Raw genomic sequence first — 27038 nt, 5'->3', positions numbered from 1 at the left:
ATCTTTCAGCTTAGTTAACTGGATAAATTTTCCCTCTTGGAACATAATCCTGGTTTTATGCAGAAGTCAATGGAAAATAGATTTGCTTTGCAGAAGCTGCTTTACAAGCAAGTATGCTAGAGCATTTTTATCAAGTGAAGCATACAGGCACTGTCTCACTCAGATGAGTTTAGAACATTCTTATTTGCTTTTACAAACCTGAAGGGAAGACGGTATGTAAACAGAACATGTCTGTACTTGAAGAGCATGATTCTAGATATGATATATACAGTCAAAGAGATCAAAGCATGCCACATGATTACTAAGTACTCTCTTTGCATTACACAAAGATCAAAACATGTGCTAACTCCAGTAGCATCACTGCACCGACTGTGCATTTACTAATTTAAAATATATGTCTTGGTTTCTCAGGAGCTCTTGATGAGTTCCCCACTCCTTTACTTTTCCATTGTGCAGAACCACTATCAGATCTGCATTCTGTATTGTGGAGAGTCTGTGAGCCACCACTAGGCACGTCCTCCCCTTACTGGCCCGATCAAGGGCCTGCTGAACCACCTGGAAAAGAGAAGGACTTGTGATCACCAGCTCAGGTTAGAAGCTAATAAACTTGCCCAAATCAAACCAATTAAAGAAACCTAATAACATTCTTGGTTTATTTGCTTATTCCCAAGGAAGTTGCCCTACTTTGAGAAATAGTCATCCTACTCAATAGAAATCTAGAAAAAGCAATTATGGACATTTTAAGACTTAATTGGACAAGGTTTTGTGACAATAAATAAAAATGAAATGGTTATCTGTATATAAAAGTAAGTGGTTCCAAACTCAAAGTCAGAAAGTATATTTCTATGGAAGTAGAATTATTTAATTTACTTTCTTTCTTCTCATAGTATATATATTTTTGGGGGGGTCAAATTTATCTGTAAAACTTTCCTGACTAAAACAGCATCTTAGCTGCAAAGAGGTTCTAAGGCTGTGTAAAGGAAATGAGACTGGAGGGTAAAAAGCAATATTTGTTGAATATATAAAATGTGCAAATGATGGATAACTTATTTAAATCTTTGCAATAAGCCTGTAAGGTGGGGGTATTTTTTTACTTTTCTGACGAATAAACTGAGATTTGAAAAGCTCTGGTCACTTAACCAAGGTCACACTGCCAGTAACTGATGAATCCAAGATAACAGCCTAGGTATCTGATAAAAAAAGTTTTTCTTTCATCACACACGGTCTCCTTAAAAATCAAGAATGATAATAATCTACAAACAGCATTTGAGTGGGGTTAACCACATGAGTTCTTAGATCAGGCAGCCTCTATTAGAATTTAGGGAAGTCACTTAACTTTTCTAAGCCTCAGAATTCTAATCTGTAAAATGAGTATGATGATAAAATAATCTAATTCATTGAATTGCTATGAGGCTTGAGATGACAGCATATAATAATGAGTACTCAATAAATACAAGGTAGGACAAACATAGGTTTACAGGTGTGAGTATGGGAAACACAGTTTATTCTTGTATTATTTTCCATATGAACAACGGTAAGCCTACTTTTGCCTTACTCTGTATTAATGATTATCTCTTATTTGACCAATGTTCATTTAACAAATAAGTGCCTAATAGGAAACTACTAGGGGACAAGGACATAGCAAAAGTAAACATCTGAAGGAGTTTGCAGTATGGGTCTGTCACATGTGTTTGCTTCCTTGTTTCTTCCCAAACTAAGCTAATTATAGAAGGTGGAGTAACTAGCAGGCTCGCACACTGCAGTGTAGAGCACTCTGTTACACAGGTAGATTGCCTTATTAATTTGTTTGGCTTTATGGGACTAATAACAAAATAGAAAAGTTAATTTTCTTGTGCTTTTTTTAAAAAATATATTTTATTGATTTTTCACAGAGAGGAAGGGAGAGAGATAGAGAGTCAGAAACACTGATCAGCCGCCCCCTGCACATCTCCCAATGGGGATGTGCCCACAACCCAGGTACATGCCCTTGACCGGAATCGAACCTGGGACCTTTCAGTCCGCAGGCCAATGCTCTATCCACTGAGCCAAACCGGTTTCGGCATGTGCTTTTTCTTTGAATGGAGAAACATTTCAAGTATCAGGACCCTCTTTTTGGTAATGAGACAAATTCAAGAGAGAACACCTTTCTAGAACATGAGATGCCCTGTGTCCCAACTCCCTCCCACTTCCCCCATCTCTTCACCAGCCTCTAACCATAATTAGAACTGGTGACCCTATGACTACAATGATCTCCAGGCCTTTCTTTCTCTAAACTGACCTTTATTTTTTCCCATGATTAGTCACTCTCATATGTGATATTATATTCTGAGATGAAAAAAGAGGATGTTACCTTTTCATTCTCATTGTCAAGGGATGAAGTGGCCTCATCCAACAATAAAATTTTTGGCTTTCGGAGAAGAGCCCTTGCAATAGCTAGTCTTTGTTTTTGGCCGCCAGAAAGCTGTGTTCCTTTCAGTCCAACTTGTGTGTTGTATTTCTATTACAGGAACATGCAATTAAGAAAGTAAGGCTTGGTTATTTAAATTAGCATGGCAACTGTGGGTGAGAACCATCTAAATATTTCAAATTTTGCTACTCTGGAAAATTTGTGTCCCAACAAGTACGGAAATATATTCTTGTGCTTTGTTGCAAATGAATGCTAAACCAGCAATAAACACTACCATTTCATTTACATATCAAATCTAGTCACAGGCAACAGACCTTTGCCATTATGCTCCTACAAAGGAATTGTTTGAATTAAAGCATAAGAGAAAAAACAATTGGCAAAAAAAGTTCCAAGTACACACAAATCTTTTTCCATTAAGTTATATTACTTTCTATTTTCAGGTCAACATGATTTAAAGCAGGGGTCCTCAAACTTTTTAAACAGGGGGCCAGTTCACTGTCCCTCAGACCGTTGGAGGGCCGGACTATAGTTTACAAAAAACTATGAACAAATTCCTATGCACACTGCACATATCTTATTTTGAAGTAAAAAAACAAAACGGAACAAATACAATATTTGTATTTGCATGTGGCCCACGGGCCATAGTTTGAGGACCCCTGATTTAAAGTATCTAAACACAAGGAAATTATTGGGTCCCTTCATTTTAGCTCTTGTTAAATCTCTACAGGCATATATATCTCTTCAGGTGTCAGGGTGCTGCCTGGCAATAAGTTAGGTTGGCATCTTGATAGTGACATTTAGCACTTCACAGTGTTTCCACAGCTCTCCCACTTACTAATGAATTACCCTTCTCCAGTGTTTCCCTCTATAGATGGGCAAAGGGAATTTCTCATATCCTGCAGCCTTTGGAGTCTGCTAAATCACGAGTGGTCAGTTCAGTTGGTGAAAGCAGCCTCCTGCTTGCTTTCTAGATTGTCCTTTTGGCTCTTCTTCCCTCCAGGGTTTCACACTGCTTTCTAGTAGTGGTTGCTATTTATCTAACAAATGCACGCCTATGGTACTCAATGGGAGGATGGATCTGTTCTACTGGAAGGCAAGTCCAAGTGTACAGCCTTCTAAAGGTGGATCCTGTAGCTGCACCACAGAGAAGATGCAACATGTAATTATATGCTGTTCATTTTGTCTTGGTGCCATGGCGATGCTTGAATCAATTGCCTTTCCATTCACATCTGACTGGGGCAAAGCTTGTATTGAGAGAGCCTATGTCACAGCCTTATGACAAATGTGTCTACTTTATTCAAAACTCATTTTTTTAATTTAAAATGCACAGTTGCTTTCTTTATATCAAACAATGGATGTCTGAATTACTAAAGCTCAGTGAAAGTGTTTTTTCTGAAGTGAAATGCTGTACAAAGAAAACAGACTTCAACTATCTCCTCTGAGATTTTATCTGGGAATGCCAGCAGGCTGGACCCCTTCCTCCTAAAATGTATTTTGAAAAATTTGGAATTATAGGGTAGGGTAATCTGAAAAAAACTGTGTCATTAATTTTCACACACTGCAAAATCCCCATCTAAATGAGAGATCTAACCTCAAACCAAAAACAGAGACTGGGGAATGATAATGGGTTTGTGGCTCTTTTAACTAGTCTCACTTAAATTGTACATGGATTTTTCCATGTAGCTGAAGAAGGTACAAGACTAGCTTAGAAATCACTTTGCATTTTTGGCCTTCTCTGGATTAGAGGAAAATGTAAGTCTCAAGAATGAATTGGATGAAAATCAAATTCAGATGTTTTTGCCTATCATAGGCAGAACAGATTATAAATGTAGATATAAAGGTAGATATACAAAAACATTTTCAGATACTTAAACTGACGGTTTTGTTCTTTAATGAAGAATCATAGAGTTCCATTCTTTCCTGTTTAAACCGAAAACACAAATCAATTCTCTGGCAAACACTGAGATGGTGAATGCCCTGAAATCACCTGTTTTATGAGATAAAGGGGCAATGGCTTCTTAATACGGACCTGGAGCTTAAAGCTACTTGGGTCCTGGTGGGAACATAAAAAAGATCTAATCCTAAATCAGTTGCATTCTGGAAAGTCCCCGGGGGCCCTGGGGTGGAATTGCAGGGTGGTTCCAGTGGTCAAAGTCCTATTCAAGAAGCCATGATGTGGCTTCACTGAGCTGTCACTGTATATTATTGTGGGGACTATGGGGCATCTACACCTGGTCTATTTCTCATAGGAGCCTTAAGATCAAGGTGGTGTTGCAACTCATCTCCCATGCTCCAGGTTGGTATTTCCAAATGCCTAAAGGTAATCTGCATGGCATACACCACAGATGTATTACCCTTAGCACACTTCAAATCAACTCCCTGATATTCACCCTCCTGGATCCCCAAAGGTTATATAAGGTGTCCAGGAAGGTGTCTACAAAGGTGACATTTGAAAGAGCTTGAAAGTTAAGCAGCTGGTTCTGCAAAGAGCCAGAGGAAGGGAGGTCCCAGCTGAAGAAAAAACAAGTGCAATGTCTTGAGGTAGGCAAGAACTTGACATGTTCATGAGACAGAAAAGAGGCCAGTGTGGTTAGAGCAGAGCCAGCACATGGTGAGGAAGGAGCTGGAGAGGCCAGGCCACAGAAAGTCTCAACAGTCACATGAGGAATTTGGACTTTATTGTAAGTGCTACGGGATACCATTAAGAAACTTTCAACCAGGATTGTTTTCAACATAAAAACTAATGTTTTAAAAGGATCCCTCTAGTTGCTGTGAGGAAGAATAATAATACATATTAATTCAGTGAATATTAAAATAGTTTGGTCTTGGAAAAACAGTCACATAAAAATTTCAAACTTTCCTTTTACATATAACTTTACATTAGATGCTGGTAATAAATACATTGTATAACACAAGTAGCACGTAAAACAACCATTTAACCTCACTGAACTACTAAGGCTAATTTGGCAGCTTTGAAGTTCAAGATTTCAGATATTTTCTTACCTCAGGGAGACCCTCAATAAAAGAATGGATATTTGCTGCATTTGCTACTTCTTTTATCTCATCTAATGGCACAACACGGCTGTTATCACCATAGGCGATGTTCTCAGCAATGCTACAGTTGAAGAGCACAGGCTCTTGAGAAACAATTGCTATTTGGGAACGAAGCCACTGTATGTTCAATTCCTTTGCATCCACACCATCAAATAGCTGCCAAAACCAGAATGGAGAATGGTATGTGAAGATCCAACACTGTATCATGTTACAGTTCACTGTATTCAAACACACAAATCATAACAAGAAGGTTAGGCATTCAAGCTATTTAGTAGTATAATGTTACTCAAGGAAGGCTCATAAATCATATGTCTCATACAAGTGGACAGTGAGTAAATGACTAAAATGCCAACTCCTAAACTTACTTGACATTTCTAAGTATGGCCATATATTCTAGAGACCTACCCAGAGTCTAGAGTAGAGCCTGCTGCTCTGTACTAAAGTCATGTGGAAAATGACCAACCTCCACCGTAACAGGACCCCACTTTATTAAGGCCCAGAAAGAGAGTATGACTGATACGGTAGCCCACAGGTAGAAATATGTCATTTTGCACACAGCTATGTTTGTTTATATGTCCATATAACATCAATCAACCTACTCTGTGAGGGGGCTCTTTAGGCACAGGGAAATAGTGGTAAATAAGACAAAGCTCTTGCCCTCCTGCACCTTATATTCTGGTGGAGAGAGGCAGGCAATAAACACACTAACAAAGAACTCAAACCAGTAAAAGAAAGTGTCATAAAGACGGGATAATGGGAGGGAGAATGACGGGGGATGTGGGATGAGTGTGGGTGGATGCATTATTTTCTATGGGGTTATATAAAAGCCCTACCTAAAAGTAGCATTTAGAATGAGACATGAATGATGAGAAGGAGCCAGCAAAGAAGAGTAAAAACATTCTAACATGAAAGATCAAAGACCCATAAGTAAGTTTAAAGAACATAGACACTCAGTGTACAATGAGCTGGGGTGGGGGCGGAGTAATAGGGAAGGAGTTTGGAGAGACAGGCAGGTGCCAGATCATGAAGGACCTTGACTGATGCTATGGACTATGGGTTACTCTAACTGTGATGGGAAACCATTGGGGGTTTTAAAGGAGGGCGTGTCATGTGCTATGTGCAGACAAATGAGTGGTACCTAATACTAGTACTCATTGTGGACTTATTATTGGTAAAAAGGGAGCCATTTTAGGCCATTCCATTTTGCAAACAGTCATTGAGAATCTGTGGTGGGGAAAAGACTGTAAATTGCAAGAGAATAAGGACTAATAAGGACTGATAGAAGTCTGACTTTTAGAGGCTTATGCTTTGTTGTGAGAAGAAAGAGGCAGAACAGGAGGTTGTGTTTGTGTATGTGTGTAATGTGGTGGTGGTTGCGGAGAGCGGATTAGTGAAAACCTGAATATACTGTGAGGAAGAAAAGTCCCAGGTGAGAAAAACAGTCTTTGGAGTTCAAAGGAGGGAGAGGTTGCATTTTTTTTTTTTTTTTTTGAGATCAGATTGCAGGACTTAATAGAACTGATTCAGATTAGCCCTAATCATGCACAAAGTTTTGGGAATTGGAGGTCGAAGGGTTGAAGATGGTCAGTGGGAACAGCAAAACGCCTGAGCCAGGGAGGCAGAGGAAACTATTACCTCTGCCTTAAACCAGAACTGAATAAAGAGCCCGGGCATGGATATTAGGTCCTCCAACACCTGTATTTTAAAATAATTCCATGGCTTATAAGATGAAAATTTCTACCACCATAATGGCTGAAGAATCTTTGGGTCTTTACACTTAGCATCAAAGTCCTATCCATCATTCCTATTATTGGTTTGCTTGTCCTTTTAGTTAAGGGATAGTTTTTTTTCTTTCTTTTAACTACTGTACTGTTTGCCCTACCCAAACCAGTGAAGATACTTAAGCCCAAGAGAACGTTTAAGAATAGCACCATTAATCCCCAGGTAAGTTGTATTTAAATTAAGTCTTACTATTTGTCCTCTCATGGGATCATAAAATCTCTGCAGAAGTTGGACAGAAGTGCTTTTCCCACAGCCACTGCTCCCAACAAATGCTACTGTCTTCCCTTTCTCAATACTGAGGGATAAGCCACGGAGGATGAGAACATCTGGGCGACATGGATAGAAGAAAGAGACTTCCCGGAACTCTATATTCCCTTCACATATGTCCTGTGAAGAAAGTTGGCAGTGTTTAGAAAAGTTGTAACACATTATAGCACATTGACTTAGCACCTTCTGAAAACTGAACATGTTTCCACACTACTTTAATTTTAAACATCATATTCCTCTCTGTGGAGCTGCTGACTGCACACTGGTTTCTGTTACTTTTGTTTAGATTTTTATATCTGCGCTTCTTGTTGTCTTCACTACTGGACTTCACAAAGTTGCTTAAAAGCCCAGGTTTCCTTCAGCTTCACTACCCAGACACAGTCCAGTCTAGAGGCAGCCGTGGGCAAACTACTGCCCGCGGGCCGGATCCGGACCATTTGAAATGAATAAAACTAAAAAAAAAAAAAAGACCGTACCCTTTTATGTAATGATGTTTACTTTGAATTTATATTAGTTCACACAAACACTCCATCCATGCTTTTGTTCCGGCCCTCCGGTCCAGTTTAAGAACCCATTGTGGCCCTCGAGTCAAAAAGTTTGCCCACCCCTGGTTAGCTTAATATGGACAATGAACAATAAGTGGACATTTAAAATCACAGTTGTGCTTACTGGTTTTTTCCCTTCTTGACTATAGCTTTCTATAGTTGGTTTCTTTTCCAATAAAGCAAACAGATGTGCAGCCCCGGATTTGGCTCTCGAATATTCAGGCGCCAAAGCAAGTGTTTCTCCAATGGCCATAGCTCCGTATGCAATTGCAGTAAAAACTCTATCAAAAGACAAAGCATTTGAATCTAGTTAGGTTCATTTCAAACAATGGAGCTCTAAAAGTAAAGGAAAAAGCAGGCACAGGAATATCACCTTTTGACCCAGACAACACCACTAATGCTGAAGGCCCAATAATGATCTTTTTTTGTAATTTTCTACCACATAGTTATTGTCCCTTGCTTTGTACACCACAATAACCTTTGAAGTTCAGGTAATCTTAAAAGTTTCTCTTCCAGATAAGAGACACAGATCAAAGGTCCTAACTAGTGAATGTTTTCATATAAGTGATGCCATCTGATCACCTAGGAGATAAGGAGGGCAGGAACTCATATAACTTTTTAACAAATGAAGAGACTCTAGCCTAATGAAATTGAGCCATTTGCCTAGGGTCACATAACTGTGAAACTGTAGGACTGGAACTTGAACTTCCTTGTTCATTATTTTCCCTTACATGGTGCTGTTTGGAATGGAAAGCTGGCCTGAACTCTAAATGTATGCTTGTTGGAGTTTGTTATCACTTGTTTCCCGTATTAGCATCTTCAGAAGGCCCTAAATATCAAATCTCCCTTGATTTGTCTCCTTTACATCCCTTCAGTCATTGATCCCTCTATTTAGACGTCTTATCTTGTCCTCCTCTCCTCTGGATTATCTCTGGGGAGGGCAGGAGTTGGGTGGCTGCCATTGCAGTGAACACTAAAAGAAGGCTTTCCTGTTCTCCTGGTCTTAGCTAACTAAGGTTGCTTTTCTGATTGCAATGATAACTCACAGTTCTTCCAGGGCTTCCCAGCCTAGCAGAGCAAAGATGGTGGTGAAGGCCTCGCTTGCATCTTTACCCCTTATTATTTCAAGCTGTCAACCAACTATCAATATTTATTGAAAACCTGCCTGTTTGGGTCAGTAAAGACTTTGACTATTCAAAGTCTTATATGATTTCCTGTCAGGAACTGCACTTGGATTTTTGGAGGACGAGGCCACAATACGAAAGCGGCCTGGCTCTGTCTCTCAGGCAGTTTTCAAAGCTGTGGCTTTTATTCTTACTATACTGAAGGCTGTCTTGGCCTTGAGTCTTTCTTAGCCATGTGCTCTACTTAGCTTCCTGCTAATACGTATAGCAAAGGAGAAACAGAGAGGAAAGCTCAGTAGTGGGGGTATGAAGAGTTACAGAAACCTCTGCTAGGCAATAATGGTTTCTAAACTATATTGCAAAGGGCAAGTCAGCTAGAAACTAAAAATCAGAGAGGAGAAAATTATTTTGTATTTTTCAAAGTGTGCACAATTATAAGGAAGTGAGTCAGAAGTGTTACCTGGGCTAACAGAGGCAGAGGGGAGAGTTTTACTAAACATATATGTGTATGAGAACCTAAACAAGAGATTGTCTAAATGCCTGTGCATTTGTTGCCAAGGCAGCAGAGTGAAAATGGAATCACCTTTTAAAAAATGCTCATCTGAGAGAAACTTCTATAACAACAGAGATAAAGAGAGCTTCTACCATAGAAAATGTATGTTGCCCCACCTTTTTTTTTTTTTTTCCCGAGGACAAAGTTAAGGCTGATATTAGCCATGCTGATAAACATATTATGAGCACCTCAAGGGATTCTGCTGTTAAAACTCCCTTTATGCATCTCCCTTTAAGGCACACTATTATTTCTGAAAGAGAGACAACTTATCCATCCTTATAGCTATAAATCATGAAAATACATTCTCATTTTATAGGGTGAATAAAACATCTTTATATTTAACAATAAACTAGAATATGACTTCCCCAATTTTTATATAATTCTAGGAGGTTTCTGGTAGTGGCCAAAAGAAAACCCTAAGGTTTTAAGCAACTATGGAGAGCAGGCTGGGATTCAGTCCCCATACCCCTCTTTCTTTCTTTCTTTCTTTCTTTCTTTCTTTCTTTCTTTCTTTCTTTCTTTCTTTTCTTTTTTTTTTTTGTGCGCTATCCTGTAACTTATTTTTTTTTAATATATAATTGATATTTTACAGAGAGGAAGGGAGAGGGATAGAGAGTTAGAAACACCGATGAGAGAGAAACATCGATCAGTTGCCTCCTGCATACCCCCTACTGGGGATGTGCCCGCAACCAAGGTACATGCCCTTGACTGGAATTGAACCTGGGACCTTTCAGTCCGCAGGCCGACACTCTATCCACTCAGCCAAACTGGTTAGGGCCTATTTCTTTCTTTAAAAAATGTTTTTAAAATATATTTTTATTGATTTCAGAGAGGATGGGATAGGGAGAGAGAGATAGAAATATCAATGATGAGAGAGAATCATTGATCACCTCCTCCTGCATGCCCCACAATGGGGATAGGGCCCACAACCAAGGCATGTGCCCTTGACTGGAATTGAACCAGGGACCCTTCAGTCCACAGGCTGACACTCTATCTACTGAGCCAAACTGGCTAGGGTCCCATACCCCTATTTCTTAAAGAAAGTGTGACCTCAGATTCTGTGCCTCAGAATAATCTGGAATATTTGGTAAAATGTAGATAGATTCCTGGCCCTATACCAGATCTACAAATATCTAGGTTAGATTTGTGGGGGGAGCTTCAGATGACTGCATTTTAATCAGCTCCATGATTGGTGAGTTAGGACACTGTTGATTTAGAGAATGACACAAAGTTCTTTTTACTTAAGGAGGATTCTAGTAGGAAGGAGTTTCTTTGTAATCTCTTCCATTCAGTTAGTTGATTAGATAGAAAGCTGTCTATCACCCTAGATTCTGGAAGGCACAGTAGGCCAGGTGTAATTTAGTGTATCTAACGAGACACTTGTGACATATTCATGGTAGTTGGGAGCTACATTAGGTTTCTAAGAAGATTGGAGACTTTGATGTTGAAGACAAACCTCATCTGTTCACATTTTTTGCACAGCCATGTACCCATATTTACCAGAGACTCTCTCCTTTGCCCATACTATAAAAGTATGGGTATCCTTATTTCGTCTGTAGACTGGTTGTCTGAAACTCAAAATGTGATATTAGTTGCCTTAGCTCAGATAGCCCCCTATTTCTTTCCTCAGGACACTGGGAAATACCAGTGTGATAGTGTTCATTAATCATTACTCTTATGTGAACATTCTATATATATTCTGAGAGCTAAAATGCTTATCTCCAGAAATAAACCTTTTTATGAATTTAATGAAAGGAATTCATGGAATGTGGTACACCAGAAGAAGAAGAAATTTTTGTATTGGGGCCTTTTGATTCCCTTCTATTTTAGGGTCATAAAATAACATTAAACAAGTTACTTGTTCCATTTATGTTAAGAATCAGTCCAGTCCTAGATATTCAAATGTTCAGAAAACTAAGCAAGAAGTTTTTAAAAATATAAGTTTACAGAAAGATTCTATGCAAAACTGTCTACAGAATTAGTAACAATAGTAATCATAATGATGATAATAATAAAAAATGTCTACCAAGCAAAGCCTCTGCCATGTTGAGTCATGAACTAAAGTCTGTGCTCTGCCACTTGCTGATTAAGTGACTTTGGGCAAGTTAGGTAATTTCCTTCTTGAGTCTTAATTTTCTCCATCTGTAAAATGGGCATTATAACATTTCACAAGGTAATTGAGAAGACTAGTCAGATAATGCATGAAAAATCCTTAATACTTGAGTAAGGTTTGTTGTTATCGTGATTATCATATGAACAGAATGGTTGGCATCTTCATAGGCCCTTTTCAAGAAACATCCTGCCTGATTTCACTTGCAGGCATGATAGTGATCAGCATGATGTTGAGGTGGTATGATTATTTTTTCTGTTAATCCTCACCCGAGGATATTTTTTCCATTGATTTTTTTTTTTTTTTTTTTTTAGAGAGAGAGTGGCAGGAGGGGGAGAGGGAGAGCCCTAGGGAGGAGGAGGAGGAGGAGGAGGAGAGGAGGAGGAGGGGGGGGAAGGAAAGAGGGAGGGAGGGAGGGAGGGGGAGAGAGAGAGAGAGAGGAGAGAAGAGAGAGAGGGAAACAGAGACAAAGATGTATCAATAGAGATACATCAATTGGCAACTGGGGCACTCAGCCAATGCTCTAACCACTGAACTATATCATCCAGGGCAAGGTTGTATCATCCTTTAACTAAGAACATTCTCTACTTAGTTTTAATCTAAACAAATCTCAGTATGTAGAAGTAGACTCCCAATTACAAACATTCTATTTTTATATAAATAGTTGTCTTTGACTTAGACACAGTCCTGCTACCAAAGTACCTGGTGTTAGACGTGTGTATATAGAAGGGAAGGAAAATAGAAGAATCTGAAAAACAGGAGTAATGTGAAAACATTGACTCTGGAAGCACACTTCCAGGAATGACTAGACTGCTTAAGCATGCAGTCTAAATTTCCTCTTTTATTTTTGATTTAGTCATTCATTCAATAAATATTTATTATGTGCCTACTATGTGCCAAGCTTTTGTTTTTGGTTCTAGGGCAGGGGTGGGCAAACTTTTTGACTCGAGGGCCACAATGGTTCTTAAACTGGACCGGAGGGCTGGAACAAAAGCATGGATGGAGTGTTTGTGTGAACTAATATAAATTCAAAGTAAACATCATTACATAAAAGGGTACGGTCCTTTTTTTTTTTTTAGTTTTATTCATTTCAAACGGGCCGGATCCGGCCTGCGGGCCGTAGTTTGCCCACGACTGTTCTAGGGCAACATTTGGTCATTAGTGACCAAAACAGGTTAAGCTCTGCTCTCCCTGAGCTTACAGTCTATGCAGTCAATAAATAAGGAACAAAAAAGGTAATTTTATATAGTGGTAAGTGTTATACATAAAACATGGTAATAGAATAGAGAGTGATGATGAGGAGAGGCAAGGGGACTACGTTGGGCCATCAGCATAAGTCTCTCTGAAGAATGCACTTAGGAGCAGAGGCCTGGATGATGAGAAAGAGGCAACTTGGCAGAGACCTGGGAAATGATTGTACGAGACAGAAGGAAGACTGATTTACAGTCATCTATATATACACTAAGGGCCCAGTGCATGAATTCGTGCACCTTGAAAGGAACTGTGGGCCGCGATGCTACAGTGGGCACAGGGGTGGGTCTCGGCCCATCCTCCGCGCCACCGCCCGACCCCTCCTGCCGTGGCCCCTGGTCCCCTGTCTGCCGGCAGCCCTGCTCCCACCACCACTGTTCTCACATGCTGATGGCACCAGCCCCGCTTGTACCCACTGACGGCGCAGAGCGACTGGGACCAGTGCCAGCAGCAGGTGCGAGCAGGGCCAGCACCATCAGTGGGTGCAAGCAGTGGCTGCCACCCCAATTGCTCCTCAGGAGCAGGGGGAGGTGGAGAAGCCCTTAGGGGTGATCAGGGCCACCAGCCGCCGCTCGCACCACTGATGGCGCCGAGAGATCAGGACCAACACTGGGAGCCAGCAGCAGGTGTGAGCGGTGGTTCTGGTGCCAGCTGTGGGTGCAAGCGGGGCTGGTGCTGGCAGTGAGTGTGAAAGCTGGGTGGGACCGCGGCATGTGGGAGCAAAGAATTTTTAGTAATCATAAGAGGCTTGCCCTGATGACAGCAACTGGTGCCCTGCCTTGGTCTGGCACTCCCACTCACCTGCTCTACCATCCCGCCACGGCCAACGCCCACCATGTTCCACACGCACCCCCTGGTAGTCAGTGCACGTCATAGCAATTGGTTGTTCGGTTGTTCCACCGTTTGGTCTATTTGCATATTACGGTTTTATATATATAGATAAAAGACTAATATACAAAGTGTCCCCTTGGGAGTTTGACAGGGAGAACGGGAGTTTGATTGCTTGCTATGGTGTGCTGACCATCAGGGGGTGGCGTGGAACATGTCGGGTGACCAGTGGTGGTGGCAGGGCGCTGAGGGAGCGAGGGAAGGAGGAGGCAGGGAGGCGGGGAACCTGATTGGCCCTGATCACCAGCCAGGCCTAGGGACCCTACCCGTGCATGAATTTCATGCACCGGGCCTCTAGTATTTGATAAAACCATCTCCACTTTGAGAGTTCCATGAAGCCTCCAGATTCCAGAGGAATGGATGACCAGAAGGCATAGTTGACCCCTCCCTACATTCCCAAATTCTAATAAACTGAAACAGGAGCAATTTAGTTAGGAACTGAATTCAGATTATATCACTATCAGTATTTTACCAGCTAGTCTACATTCACATATATAAAAAAACAGAAAAACATTAAAAAGTTTCCCCAGCATGCTTTTCCCACATATATGATTCAAATGATAATGCTATAAACTAGACACATTTCTGGTCAATTTAAGTACATGACTCATTTACAGGGTTTATATTTTTGTACAACTTACATGAACATGCCCTCTGGGGTCATTCGTCCAGCTTGAATTAAATAGACTCCAAATCGAAACCCCACTGCATAGGCAAAATATACAAAAGCATGGCTGAATGCATAACAGATTCCAATGATCTGTGCTTTCTTCAGGGTATTTCTGAAATGGACAAAGTTTACTAAGTAATGGGTCATACGGTATACCAAGAACATTTTAATAAATGTAGAGTAATGAATATAGAAGATTAGACATGTTATTTAGGGGATGTACATTTTTCTAAGAATTAGTTATTTTTTAACTAAAAATTATTATAGAGAAAACAGAAAATGTAATGATTTTCTCTATCGCTATACATTTAAAATTTTTTAAAAAAACTGATTTGAGAGAGAAACATTTATTTATTATTCCACTTATTTATGCAGTCATTGGTTGTTTCATGTATGTGCCCTTTCCGGGAATCAGACCCACAACCTTGGTGTATTGGGATGATGCTCTAGCCAACTGAGCTACCCAGCCAGGGCTTATAGCTATACACTTAATTCAGTATAACAAATTGCCTCTATTTACTTTCAAATGAATAGATAAGTCTGTCAGAGGACAGTTAATGAAAGAGTTAATGAAAGAGATTTGGTTTAGAAGTATTTAAAATATGTTCTATCCCAATCTTTCATGAGGAGATTAAATAGTGAAATTAAAGGTCAGTACCAACCACAAGCATGTGCATAACAGAGTACAAAAACTACCTCTCTGATAAAGTAATACAAAAAGTATCACTGAGTAAATGTGATGAGGATGACCAGTTTAAAATTAAAAGGGGTGATCACGTTTATTATGTATATATTAGTTTTAAAAATATGAACCATTTTAGAGATTCAATTTAAAAGGCTGAGCACTTTTTTTTTTTCTTGAATATATTTCTCCAGTCATACTTTAGGAAAATAAGAAAAGGTGCTTTTACACACTTAGTAAAAGCACATGGCAATGTGGGAGGACCTAAAACATATTCTAACAGTGCTTGCTTTTGATTCCTCTTTTAGTCTCCTCTTGGTGAAGCCAATGAGAAATTATGATATGGCATTATTAGGAAAGATTCCAGAGAAAATGGATTGGCAGGCAAATCACCGGGGTCATCAGGAGTACAGGCTTTACAGGACCAAACTATAGTTAATGGAGTCAGTATGGATCTACAATCACCTGTGCTGAGTCTGAAGCGTCTCCTCATACTTTTGCTCAAAAGCTTTTTCTCTTGTCAATGATACTATTGTACGTATATTCTCCACAGCTTCAGTTGCTATCTTATAAAATAGGACAGTAAAAGAGAGAAATAAAATTAATAATGGTAAAATTCTCCTGGTTGTGAATTTCAGTCATTTATACAGGGGATATATTGAGTACATCAACTCAGTAAGTTTTCCTAATGAGTTTTTTTAGCTTCCTTTTTTCTATTCCCAAAATAAGATAAGAAAATAACATTTCAGGATAACAGCCTCAAGGAAAATTTTTGAAGATTTAGTCCACTGTCCTAAATTTAGTTCCTGTCAAATCTTCACTGAATTTCTATTAAACTGGTTCCATAGGCAGAAGGATAGGATCAAACATCAGTGAGCATTATGTTCATATGTAATTATGCAAAGGAACTGCCCTATGAATTACGAGATAATTCAAGGAGAAGACAGTAGAGAGAATCAAATAAACATTTTATTCTAGCACAGAAAGGCAAATAGCAACCAAAAGGCTCAGGAACATTGCAGTAAAGGAACATGGGTATGGCTACAGAATTCTTTATAAGCTATAGTCATTTCTCATTTTGATATCTGTGAACTTAAAAAAATATTTAATTAAAATATAATGAATGCTTTCCCATATTTATACAGTTTTTAAAAAGGAGTAATTATGTGGGATCCAAAATGGAGGAGACGTTTTACTTAGACTCACTCTGGAACATGAGAACACATGTTGACTGGAAAGGAACCTTCCTACTTTTACATTCTGTTTCCAGATTGGCAGAGGGGGCTATGGGACTGAACAAGATTTAGGTGGACACCAAATGGTCTTTGAAGGAGAATTTGGGTTACAGGAAAGGACTAGGTTTCTGGGCTGTAGTCAGGAAACCTGGATTCTACTCTCAATTTTGATGTTTTGTTCGAAATTGTCATTAATTTCAAAATGAACTCAAAGAAACCTCAATTTGTAACGTTCTGTGGTATGTAAGATAAATGGAGAAGAATGCTGAAACCTTGAGAAAAATAATAGAAATGATTTTTAAAAATCTGTGATCATTTTTCACAATGGAGAAAGGACTATTATCAATTTCGAACCTTAGAAAATAGTCTTTAAAAAAAACTAATATGGCCATTTTAAGTCTGAAAATAAAACATTTGGTGATTTGTCAAAATCTACACATGCAACCAAAGAAGGAGCAACATGTTTTATTGCCCATTTTTGAAGTTTTAATGTTTGGTAAATTGACTGATTTAAAGGTACTGGGAAAGATACTGCCTTTTTTAAAAACATTTTGTTTTATTGCTTAAAGTATTGCAAAGAGTATTACATATGCTACTGCCTTTTTTTATTGAAGTTATTGATTGTATATTCTGTGGTTACTCTAATAATATAAAAAGGACAAGTCAAAAGGCACAGATACAACTAAAGTTCATGACATAAAAATTAAGATGAGTAAAATATAATTAATTAGGGTCCCATTGATTTGGAAGTTGTGATCATTTGCATACAGGCAGAGTTAAGCAAACAACTTTTCACTATGTCTGAGGCAAAGATATAGTAAGTATTTCAGTCTGTACTGCCCAAGCATACATTCCAAAGGTCCTTATCTAATACAAGAAAGGTGGAAAAGCCCCAGGGTCATACAGACCAGATTTCAATGAGTCATGTGCTTGGCATCCCTCTTCATGAATAGTCATGCTATTTATAATGTGCCAACTGCAACACAGTCAGTTTTACAGACCGTAAGTAATATGTATTTTTTTATAAATACATTTTTATTGATTTCAGAGAGGATGGGAGAGGGAGATAGAAACATCAATGATGAGAATTAGTAATCAGCTGCCTCCTGCATGCCCCCTACTAGGGATCAAGCCCACAACCTGGGCATGTGCCCTGACCAGGAATTGAACTGTGACCTCCTGGTTCATAGGTCAATGCTCAACCACTGAGCCACACTGGTTGGGCAACCATAAGTGATATTAAAATCATTTTCATATTCAGAGGATGTTTACCAGTGTTATAAAGATCTCTGCAACCATATCTTGAGAACAGCTTAAAGACTTGGGGATGGATGGCCAAGATAAGACTCCTTGTTTATCTGATGCATCATCCAAAAGGCAGTCATAAGAAACAGGCTTTGGACCTGTACCAAAATGAAAGTCAAGGAGAGTAGGATAGAAGGCCACACAAAAAAAAAAGAAAAACAAAAAAGAAAAAAAAGATAAAGAAAAAAGAATAAAGAAAAAAAGAACTGGGAAAGTAATGTACTGCCTTGCCTGCCCCTGGAGAGAATGGGTGGGTAGAGATGGATGGACACTTGACGGGTTGACAGGGAGTCCTACTTTGGGTGCCTGATTAAATCAAATGACACCACTTTCAGTTGTTAGATGTAATGATACAGTGCTAATGTTTCCCTCAATCCCCAATATAATTATTATTTTTATGGATATAATTGATCCTGAAAGCTTAAATATATCAAAGCATTTTTCAAGAAATTAAATTGCTCATTTTGATCAGCATAAAAATAGTTCTTGTCTAAAACCTTGTCTTAGTCACTACCAATTAAAAAAAGTGCGCCACTTTGTATGCAATAAATCTTATATTTCTTCTTTCTTTTGAAAAATAAAATACCCAGAATTGTTCAAGAAAATGTAATTATTCAGTAATCAGAGAATAAGGAATCACATGTTAGCAAACCCCCATGAGATTGTAACAGTAACAATGGCTGACATTACTGAATACTTACTGTCCACATCAAGCATGTCAAACTCAAAGGCTAATATGGGCCAAATAAACAAGGTTTAAATTTATTTGGGCCACAAAAAACCAAAAGTTTCAATTTTCATAGAAACATAGGTTTATTTTGATAGAGACATGCTGACTACAAAGGGTAAAATAAATGAGTAATCATTAATATAAAATAATAGAACATTTTAATAAAAATTAATATTTTTTCTTGAACATTAACTTACCAGACACTGAATAACTGCACAAATTAGTAAGTGTAACACAAATAAATCTATTTTTTTTGTTCTCCAAAAGCAAAATATTTCCTGTTGTGCACACCAAACAAGTCAGTACAACAAGCATGTCAAACTCACGGCCCACGGGTGCATGTGGCCCACAACAAATATTATTGCGACCCAGCCAATATAATAGTATGTAAAAAACGTTTTAATAAAAATTTCATAACTTAATTTTTACAATATCCTGTTATACAGAATTATTAATAACGAACTAGAATGTTCACTAATGACTGATTACTGTAATCGTGTTGCATTCATTTCCCTTATGGGCCTTACACGCAGGCACACCATTTCTCTCCACTAATACTAGCAGCGAATATTTTAGCAGCTGATTGCCACGCCATTAGTCTTGTACTGACTTGTTTGGTGTGCGCAACAGGAAATATTTCGCTTTCAGAGAACAAGAAAAATAGGCTTATTTGCATTACACTTATTAATTTGTGTAGTTATTCCGTGTCTGGTAAGTTAATGTTCAAGAAAGAATATTAATTTTTATTAAACTGTTCTATTATTTTATGTTAATGATTACTCATTTATTTCAGCCCTTTATGTTCAGCATGTCTCTATCGAAATAAACCTACATTTCTATGAAAATTGAAGCTTTTGTTTTTTTGTGGCCCACATAAACTTAAACCTTGTTTATTTGGACCGTGTTAGCCTTTGAGTTTGACATGCTTGCAGTACAAGACTAATGACGTAGCAATCAGCTGCTAAAATATTTGCTGCTATTATTAGTGGAGAGAAATGGTGAGACAGTGCGGTGCATAAGGGAAATGAATGCAACACAATTATAGTAATCAGTCATTAGTGAATTTTGTAGTTTGTTATTAATAATTACAAGTAACAGAATATTGTAAAAATTAAGTTACAAAATTTTTATTAAAACATTTCTTACATATCGTTATATTGGCTAGGCCGCAAAATATTTGTTGTGGGCCACATGCAAATAGGCTGTGAGTTTGACATGCTGGGTCCAGATACTATTCTAAGTGTTCTGTATATAACAATGCTAAGTGTTTTGTGTAATTTAAAAATGTATGAGTGGATACTATTATTCCCACTTTACAGATGAAGAAATTGAAGTCCAGAAATGTTGACATACTTGCTTGTATCACACATTTGTTAGTGATAGAATGTGGATTCTAATTCAACCAATTTGACTCCAGAGTTCATGGTCTAAATCATGTACCCTATGGCTATAAAAGGTCTATACCCCATCTTTGACTTGTATGTGTGCATTTCAATACATATATACCACTTTACAGATTCCTAAGGAAAGAAATTAGCATATTATAAAGATGGGAGCTCTGATTGTTTTCTCTTAAAAAAATGTTATGATGATAATAACAGTCTTTGTTTTACCTTTCCAGCATGCTTAAAATCTTGTTTATCCTTGTTGGCAAATCCAACCATTGCTGAGGTTTCAATCATTCCTGTCAGAGCAAGTACTGGAGCAATACTCAGAATCAAGAGTGTCATCTCCCATCCATATATGAAGGACACAATAATGGACAGCCCCATGTTAGTTGCATTTTGTGTTAAGACACCAATCCTCGAACCTGTTGCCTATAATCAGACATATTTTGTAAAAAAAAAAGTCAGTTAATCTAAAATTTGTAAGAATTGCTATTGTAGTTTCTTGAAAAACAAGGTAGGCTTTCTTTTTTAGGATTTATACTTAGATTTTAACTTTGAATTTATATTTAGGGATTAAGTAATACTCATATTTTAAAAATGTCCTGTGCTATGGACTCATTATGCTTTATTTATCTACCTTATGTCCAATATTGTTGTTCTTTGACATATTCCTATCATGCTTTAAATACTTTCTGACACAAAAAGATTTTCCAGTCCCTACTCCTGGAATCTGTCTTCTCCAAGGAGTCTTGGTTCCTTTTAGTGGAGAATGTGATTTACAAGTCAATATATGGTGCAAAGTGTGCTCATTATTAGTGAAATGTCAGTGGCTAGAACTAGAGAATGTGTGTGTGTGTGTGTGTGTACAGATGCATGCACACATTGAAATCTACATTTATTTCTCTAGTTATATTTTTGAAATGTGTGAGTTCACATCAATATCTACAGTTCCAATCCAACACCACAAGGTTATTTTCAGCATTCTTCCTTCCAACATTTGTTGTCCCCCTTTCAACAGTGAGAAACCTGGCTCTCATTTTCTTTAATAGGCTCATGTGATCAATCCCTCTGTATATAACCATTCTGTTATCATGGCCGCTGCTTCTGCCCTGCATGGGCATCTGCCTCACTCTGCTCTGGCTCGGCATTCCCACATCAGGCTGCTGCCACACATGGATGCCCACTCATGGTATGTGGGCTATAACCCCAGTCCTGCCCTCCCCTGCACTGATGGAAGACTGACACTCTTAGCCACTATGCCATGGTGGAGTTGAATGGAATAATTGAGGACATTCATTAAAATGTACACTTTGGATATGATGTCTTACATTCCCTTTCTGCACTTTACAACTTGGTCTCACTATGCAAAGTCTAAAGAAACAATATCAAAGTAGAAAAGGAGTTGGAAACATCATGGTACAAGGTAACAAAAGAAATTTTTAAAAAGTTAAATAGAAATATCTTTACAACTATTTTCTAGGAACTACATACCTTATGAATCAACTTTCAATAGGACATGTGAAACATAATTAACAAAATGTTAAATTCTTCTGAAAAAAAAATGAGACCCTTATTTACATATAAACACAACTATAATCAACCAAGATATCAATTCATTTTTTTTCCTTCTTTTTTTGGTGCCCTGACAGGGATCAAACCTGCAACCTTGGCCTATTGGGACTATGCTCTAAGCAACTGCACTACCTGGCCAGGGCTCAAATCACATTTTAAAACATATTTTGCTCTGATCATGAAAGTATGATAATTGGAAAAGATTTAGATAATGCTAAAACTTACATCCCTCTAGACATAGATATATATTCAAGTTAGGATTATTATATGTATGTGGCTTTTTCTATCCTGCTTTTATCCCTTTACATTATACTACAAGCTTTTTCCTGAATCATTATAATTAGTATTCAAAAATATTTAGGTTGTTTCCTAGTTTTCACTATTAATGATAAAGATATAATGAGCACCTCTGTGTGAAGTCTTTGTGCTTATATTTATTTTCTATTGTTAAATTCTTAGTCTGAAGTCATATGTAAAACAGTATGTGTTCTTACATTCTTGGTAGCTAGTGTCAAATTGCTTCTCTAAAAGATCATATCAGCCCTAGCTAGTTTGGCTTAGTGGATAGAGTGTTGGCCTGCAGAATGAAAGGTCCCAGGTTCGATTCCAGTCAAGGGCACATGCCAGGGTTGCAGATCCCCAGCAGGGGGTGTGCAGGAGGCAAGCTGATCAATGATTCTCTCTCATCATTAATGTTTCTCTCTTTCCCTCTCCCTTCCTCTCTGAAATCAATAAAACATATACATATTTAAAAAAAAAAGGTCATATAAATTTTCACTCAAGTACTCCCAAGTTAGTATTGTCATTAAAAAAACAATAATAAAAGAGCCCTTTCTCCAACCAGGGCTCTGCCTCATTCCTAAAAAATCTTTTGTGGCTTCAGTTTCAAGACTGCATTTGGCAACGATCCACTATTTCCCAATTTCTCACTAAGCTATCAAAGAAAACTCCAACAACAGCAAATAGCAAACCAATCACTAAATACTGAAAATTAAGGCAGGCAGAAACCTATTTTAAGTGTCTAAGGGTATTAAACATGAGCTCTAAGCCTATGAGGCTGAAGTAGGAATATCATTTGGTACTTAATGCTGACTTAGGTCTCTGAGAGTTTAAGGATGAGAAGATAAATGTTTTTATGTATTAAATTATGCAGTGTGTTAGAGAAAGAGGTAGAGGTAGAGATACTAATTGAGCCAGACAAAATAAACATTTGATGGTCACTTAAAATTAGTTTAAAGACCATGCATATCAACCTCATTTCTCAAAACATTTAAATGTAAATCTGACTAATTTTTGGTGAGATAGTCCTCTACTTGAGTGTTTGTTGGCACATACGTTTCTACAAAGTGACTTGCACTTGCATATCTTTGCGTTTTGGTTTCCATTTGTGTACTAATCTGCTGCTTAAAAATAAGATTATATACCTTTTTATATGGTATTTTAGTTTAAGCTACCAGAAACTTCTTGAAATGTTTAGTCATTTCAGCTAAGAGTAGGCCACAAACCTTGCCTTTTGGTGATGGAGGTAGGACAAAAAAAGTCTGAATATATTTGTCCTGTTCCATGAAGAATTAATAGAAAATAACAGACATTTGGCTTTGAAAAATGCTGTAAGAACTAATGGAAAATGGTCTTGAAGATCTAGAGAAATAATGTACCTCTTGAATGAATTTAGAACTGGAATCAGAATAAGTGTAATGATACTTCCTTAGATCCATTAGAAACATGCACAAAAATACAGTTGTTTTTTTCTTGGAAATTAAGAGCAGAAAATCATGATTAAATAATTCTTTAGTTAATAATTACTTATAGAATATATTTCAATTCTTAGGTACTATGCTAAATGTGAGGAATACAACTTTTCTAAGAAAATTACAGTATACAAAGAGGAATGGCTAGTGTAAGAAAATAAAGGGAAGGAAACTCAGTACACAATTGTAGAAATAAAGTTCTATATATCAGATTTCTGCTTTTGGCTATCATGGAGTATTGGAATGGGTTTATGCTCCCATCTAAAACAAACAAAAAATAGACAAAACTATGAACCAGTGGTTTTCAAGGTACTGAACTTAAGGCAGTCAAGGGCAGAGATGGGGAACAAAGTAGGTGAGCTCTATGATTATCCTAGCTTACCCCTTGAATGAGCAGTCAGGCTTCAGATTAGAAGTGGTTAATTACGACAGAGCCCAACAGAGTAGAGCCCTACCTTGAGTAAATGTAGCTGAGCTCTGGAGAGGTCATGGAAGAAAGCTAGAATATGTTGCACAGAACACCAGAGAGAGGTATACGGAAAGAGAAATCTGTATATCTGCAGAAGGTCCTCCTTCAGTACTCAGCTGAGTACTATATGTGTGAGGGCTGGGAATGGTGTCTGTCATACCATCTAGACCAGAAAACCTCATGATTCACAACGTTGAATAGAATATGTAGAAGGATTTTGCTTCAATAGTAGGCTGTAGTCCTGCCTAATAAACCTTAAAATCAAGACCCAAGTGGATCAAACTATTTCTAAGGTAACGTAATTGCATCTCAGAACAAAACCAGATATATAAAAATACAAAAATATACAGCACTCAAAAATGTTAAATTTAGTGTGTCAAAATTGCAGGCATGCAAAAAGCAGTAAAATAAAACCCACAATGAGCATAAAAAGCAATAAATTAAAACTGACCCAAAATTGACACAAATGTTAGAGTTAGCAGACAATGATGTTAAAAGTTATTATTATTGTACTAGAGGCCTGGTGCATGGATTCATGCACTGGTGGGGTCCCTTGGCCTGGCCTGTGCCCTTTCGCAATCTGGGATTCCTCAGGGGATGTTAGATAGCCGGGTTTGGCCTGATCCCCGCAGGCCCGATCCAGACAGGAGCGAGCCTGATCCTGTGCGTTGAGTGTCTGTCCCCTGGTGGCCAGTGTGCATCATAGCGACTGGTCCACCGGTCATTCAGTTGTTTGGTCACTTAGGCTTTTATATATATAGATAATATATATTTCAAAGTTAAGAGATAATGCAGATATCAGAAAGACCCATATCAAATTCTACAAATGAAAATTTCAGTGTCTAGGAATAAACTTTCACTGGAACCTGTTGTCTGTGACGGTCTTAGTGCTATAATGATGGAGTTGAGTAGTTGCTAGAGAAACCTTATGTGTCACTCTCCTTACTTTGTACTGCTGCTCAGCGTGTGACAAATCTGTGAGGTGATTATAATTTGACAGCATGTTGAGTGCCACATGTATTGCTATACTGACATTTTATCTTAATTTTTAAAAATTACTAGTGCATTTTCAACATCTCAAAAAAAGAAAGGAAGAGAAAAGACTTTGAATGTCCTGCTTTTAAGGAACAATGGACTTTGGTTTACTTTGTGTTATAATTAGATGCCATAGCATTGTGTTTATGATGCCATGACACTATATAGTACTAAAAATGTACAAAATACATAAACATTACCAGACTAAGCACTCATCACAATATTCCTAATTCATAGAAAAGCAACATTCAGAAAAATTAGAAGATTTAAGTGAAGTATCTTATCTTAGCATAATTTCTTCATAAAACTAAAAAGTGAAAATGAGGCTGAGTGGCTCATTTGTTAGCTAAGCAAATAAAGTCATTTATGGATAATGAGTTAATTAAATTGTGTTTGCTGCAGTGGATAAAAATTTGTTTAGAGAGCACAAACTTACATCAGATGATTAGTGTTTTGGTGAGAAAAGTTGCCCAAAAAGCTGAGAAATTTGTCAGCAATAACAATGGTCAATTAAAAACCAAGGTGGATTATTTTGATTAGCTTCACCTGGCTCTTGATGGGTTGACATATGTTACTGATATTGCTCAACTGTGGGTTTTTTGAGGAGCCAATGCTGAGTTTGAAGTGACTGAAAAGTTAACTTCAATGAGTAATCTGCATGGAACAACTACAGGTGAGAATATTTTCAAAGAAGTTGAGAAAAAACTAAGTCAGGACACCTGAAGTGGAATCTGCTAAGATGTATTGTAACTGATGGTGATGAAAAATATTTGTAGAGCAGAAAAAAAGACTTAGTTAGACAAATATATGTGAAAATATAAGGTGTTTAGTATTGTTATTCACCGTATTATTCATCAGCAAGTATTTAGTGGAAAATCATTGAATTTATCACACATTATTGGACCAGTCTGATGATGATGTTCATTTGCTCTTATAAACTTAACCATCTTTATTTCCATTTTTGTCAAAAACAGAAGCTGACTATCTTGACTTGCCTTACCACACAATAGTTTGAGGGGTTAGCAGTGATAGTTTCATTGCAATATTTTGAGTTCAGAGCTGAGATTAAAACTTTTCTTTACAAGAAGAACCGCCTTTAACCATTATAGCTTTGGATATTAGCTTCTGCTGCTATAGATTTGATAATGCCTCTAAATGAAGGCAAAACAGAAATTATATGTCTAATTTATGCTATGATAAAGTCATTTTGATTATATGCCACACTTATACTATAGTAAAGTTATTTTGATGATTACTAAAATTTTTTTATAAATCTTTATTGTTGAAAGTATTACATATGTCCCGTTTCCCCCCCATTGCCCTCTCCCATCCCCCTCCACCCTACTAACATTCTTTGAATCACAAATAATGACAAGCTGTTTTATGTATTTCCCATGTCAAAATGTTAAGTCAAGAAATGAGGTCACTATTGTCCATGTAATGATAACCTAGTTCAGTGGTCGGCAAACCGCAGCTCGTGAGCCACATGCGGCTCTTTGGCCCCTTGAGTGTGGCTCTTCCACAAAATACCACGTGCGGGCGCCCACGTACAGTGCGATTGAAACTTCGTGGCCCATGCGCAGAAGTCGGTTTTCAGCCTGGGCGAGTTTATTTTGAAGAAGTGGCATTAGAAGAAGTGAGGGGTGTTGGTCAGTCGTCGGGCGGGCGACGGGAGATGCGGCGCAGGTGGGCCATGAGATACACAGCGTGGGGGAGGCGCACATGATTCATGCAGGAGTTGAGTGAGCCAGTCAGCAGTCTCATTGTGCAGTGGTTAGTGCTAGTCGCGTCCATTTTTAGCAAAGGCCAGCTTAGGAGTACCCTAATTAAGTTAATAACAATGTACCTACCTATATAATTTAAGTTTAAAAAATTTGGCTCTCAAAATAAATTTCAATCGTTGTGCTATTGATATTTGGCTCTGTTGACTAATGAGTTTGCCGACCACTGACCTAGTTATACTTAATCAATTCATTGGGCTTTTGGAATTAATGAGTTTTTTTTTATTTCTTTGGGCAGTATAAACATATTTATGATGAGAAGAATTCTTGTAACTTATATTTGTGTCTGTCAGTATTACATCAAGTGTAGTGTCATTAATATACTTCCTTGTGGACAAAAATGAGATAAGACTTTTGGTTGATGAAAAGGGGTTGCTAAAAGATACAGCAATAATATCTTCGTAATTTTGTGGAATCTAGTCTTCCAAAGGATCTAAAA

The 27038-nt window shown here is 37.9% G+C and overlaps 1 protein-coding gene across 1 annotated transcript in view; it reads right to left on the bottom strand.

The window, feature by feature from the left end:
* Positions 1-357: 357 nt before the first annotated feature.
* Positions 358-27038, bottom strand: part of ABCB5 (ATP binding cassette subfamily B member 5) — a gene marked incomplete at both ends in the record, with an annotated part of 79395 nt that continues 52714 nt past the window's right edge. The window contains 8 exons of the mRNA XM_081101904.1: positions 358-555; positions 2351-2497; positions 5411-5617; positions 7433-7630; positions 8180-8336; positions 14623-14763; positions 15799-15899; positions 20217-20420. Of these exons, the coding sequence (XP_080958030.1) occupies positions 358-555; positions 2351-2497; positions 5411-5617; positions 7433-7630; positions 8180-8336; positions 14623-14763; positions 15799-15899; positions 20217-20420 (1353 nt within the window). The remainder of the gene's footprint in view (positions 556-2350; positions 2498-5410; positions 5618-7432; positions 7631-8179; positions 8337-14622; positions 14764-15798; positions 15900-20216; positions 20421-27038) is intronic.

The sequence above is a fragment of the Myotis nattereri genome (genome assembly GCF_964212035.1).
Source record: "Myotis nattereri genome assembly, chromosome: 11".
Taxonomy (NCBI): Eukaryota; Metazoa; Chordata; class Mammalia; order Chiroptera; family Vespertilionidae; genus Myotis; species Myotis nattereri.
This window is presented reverse-complemented; position numbering and strand designations above follow the sequence as displayed.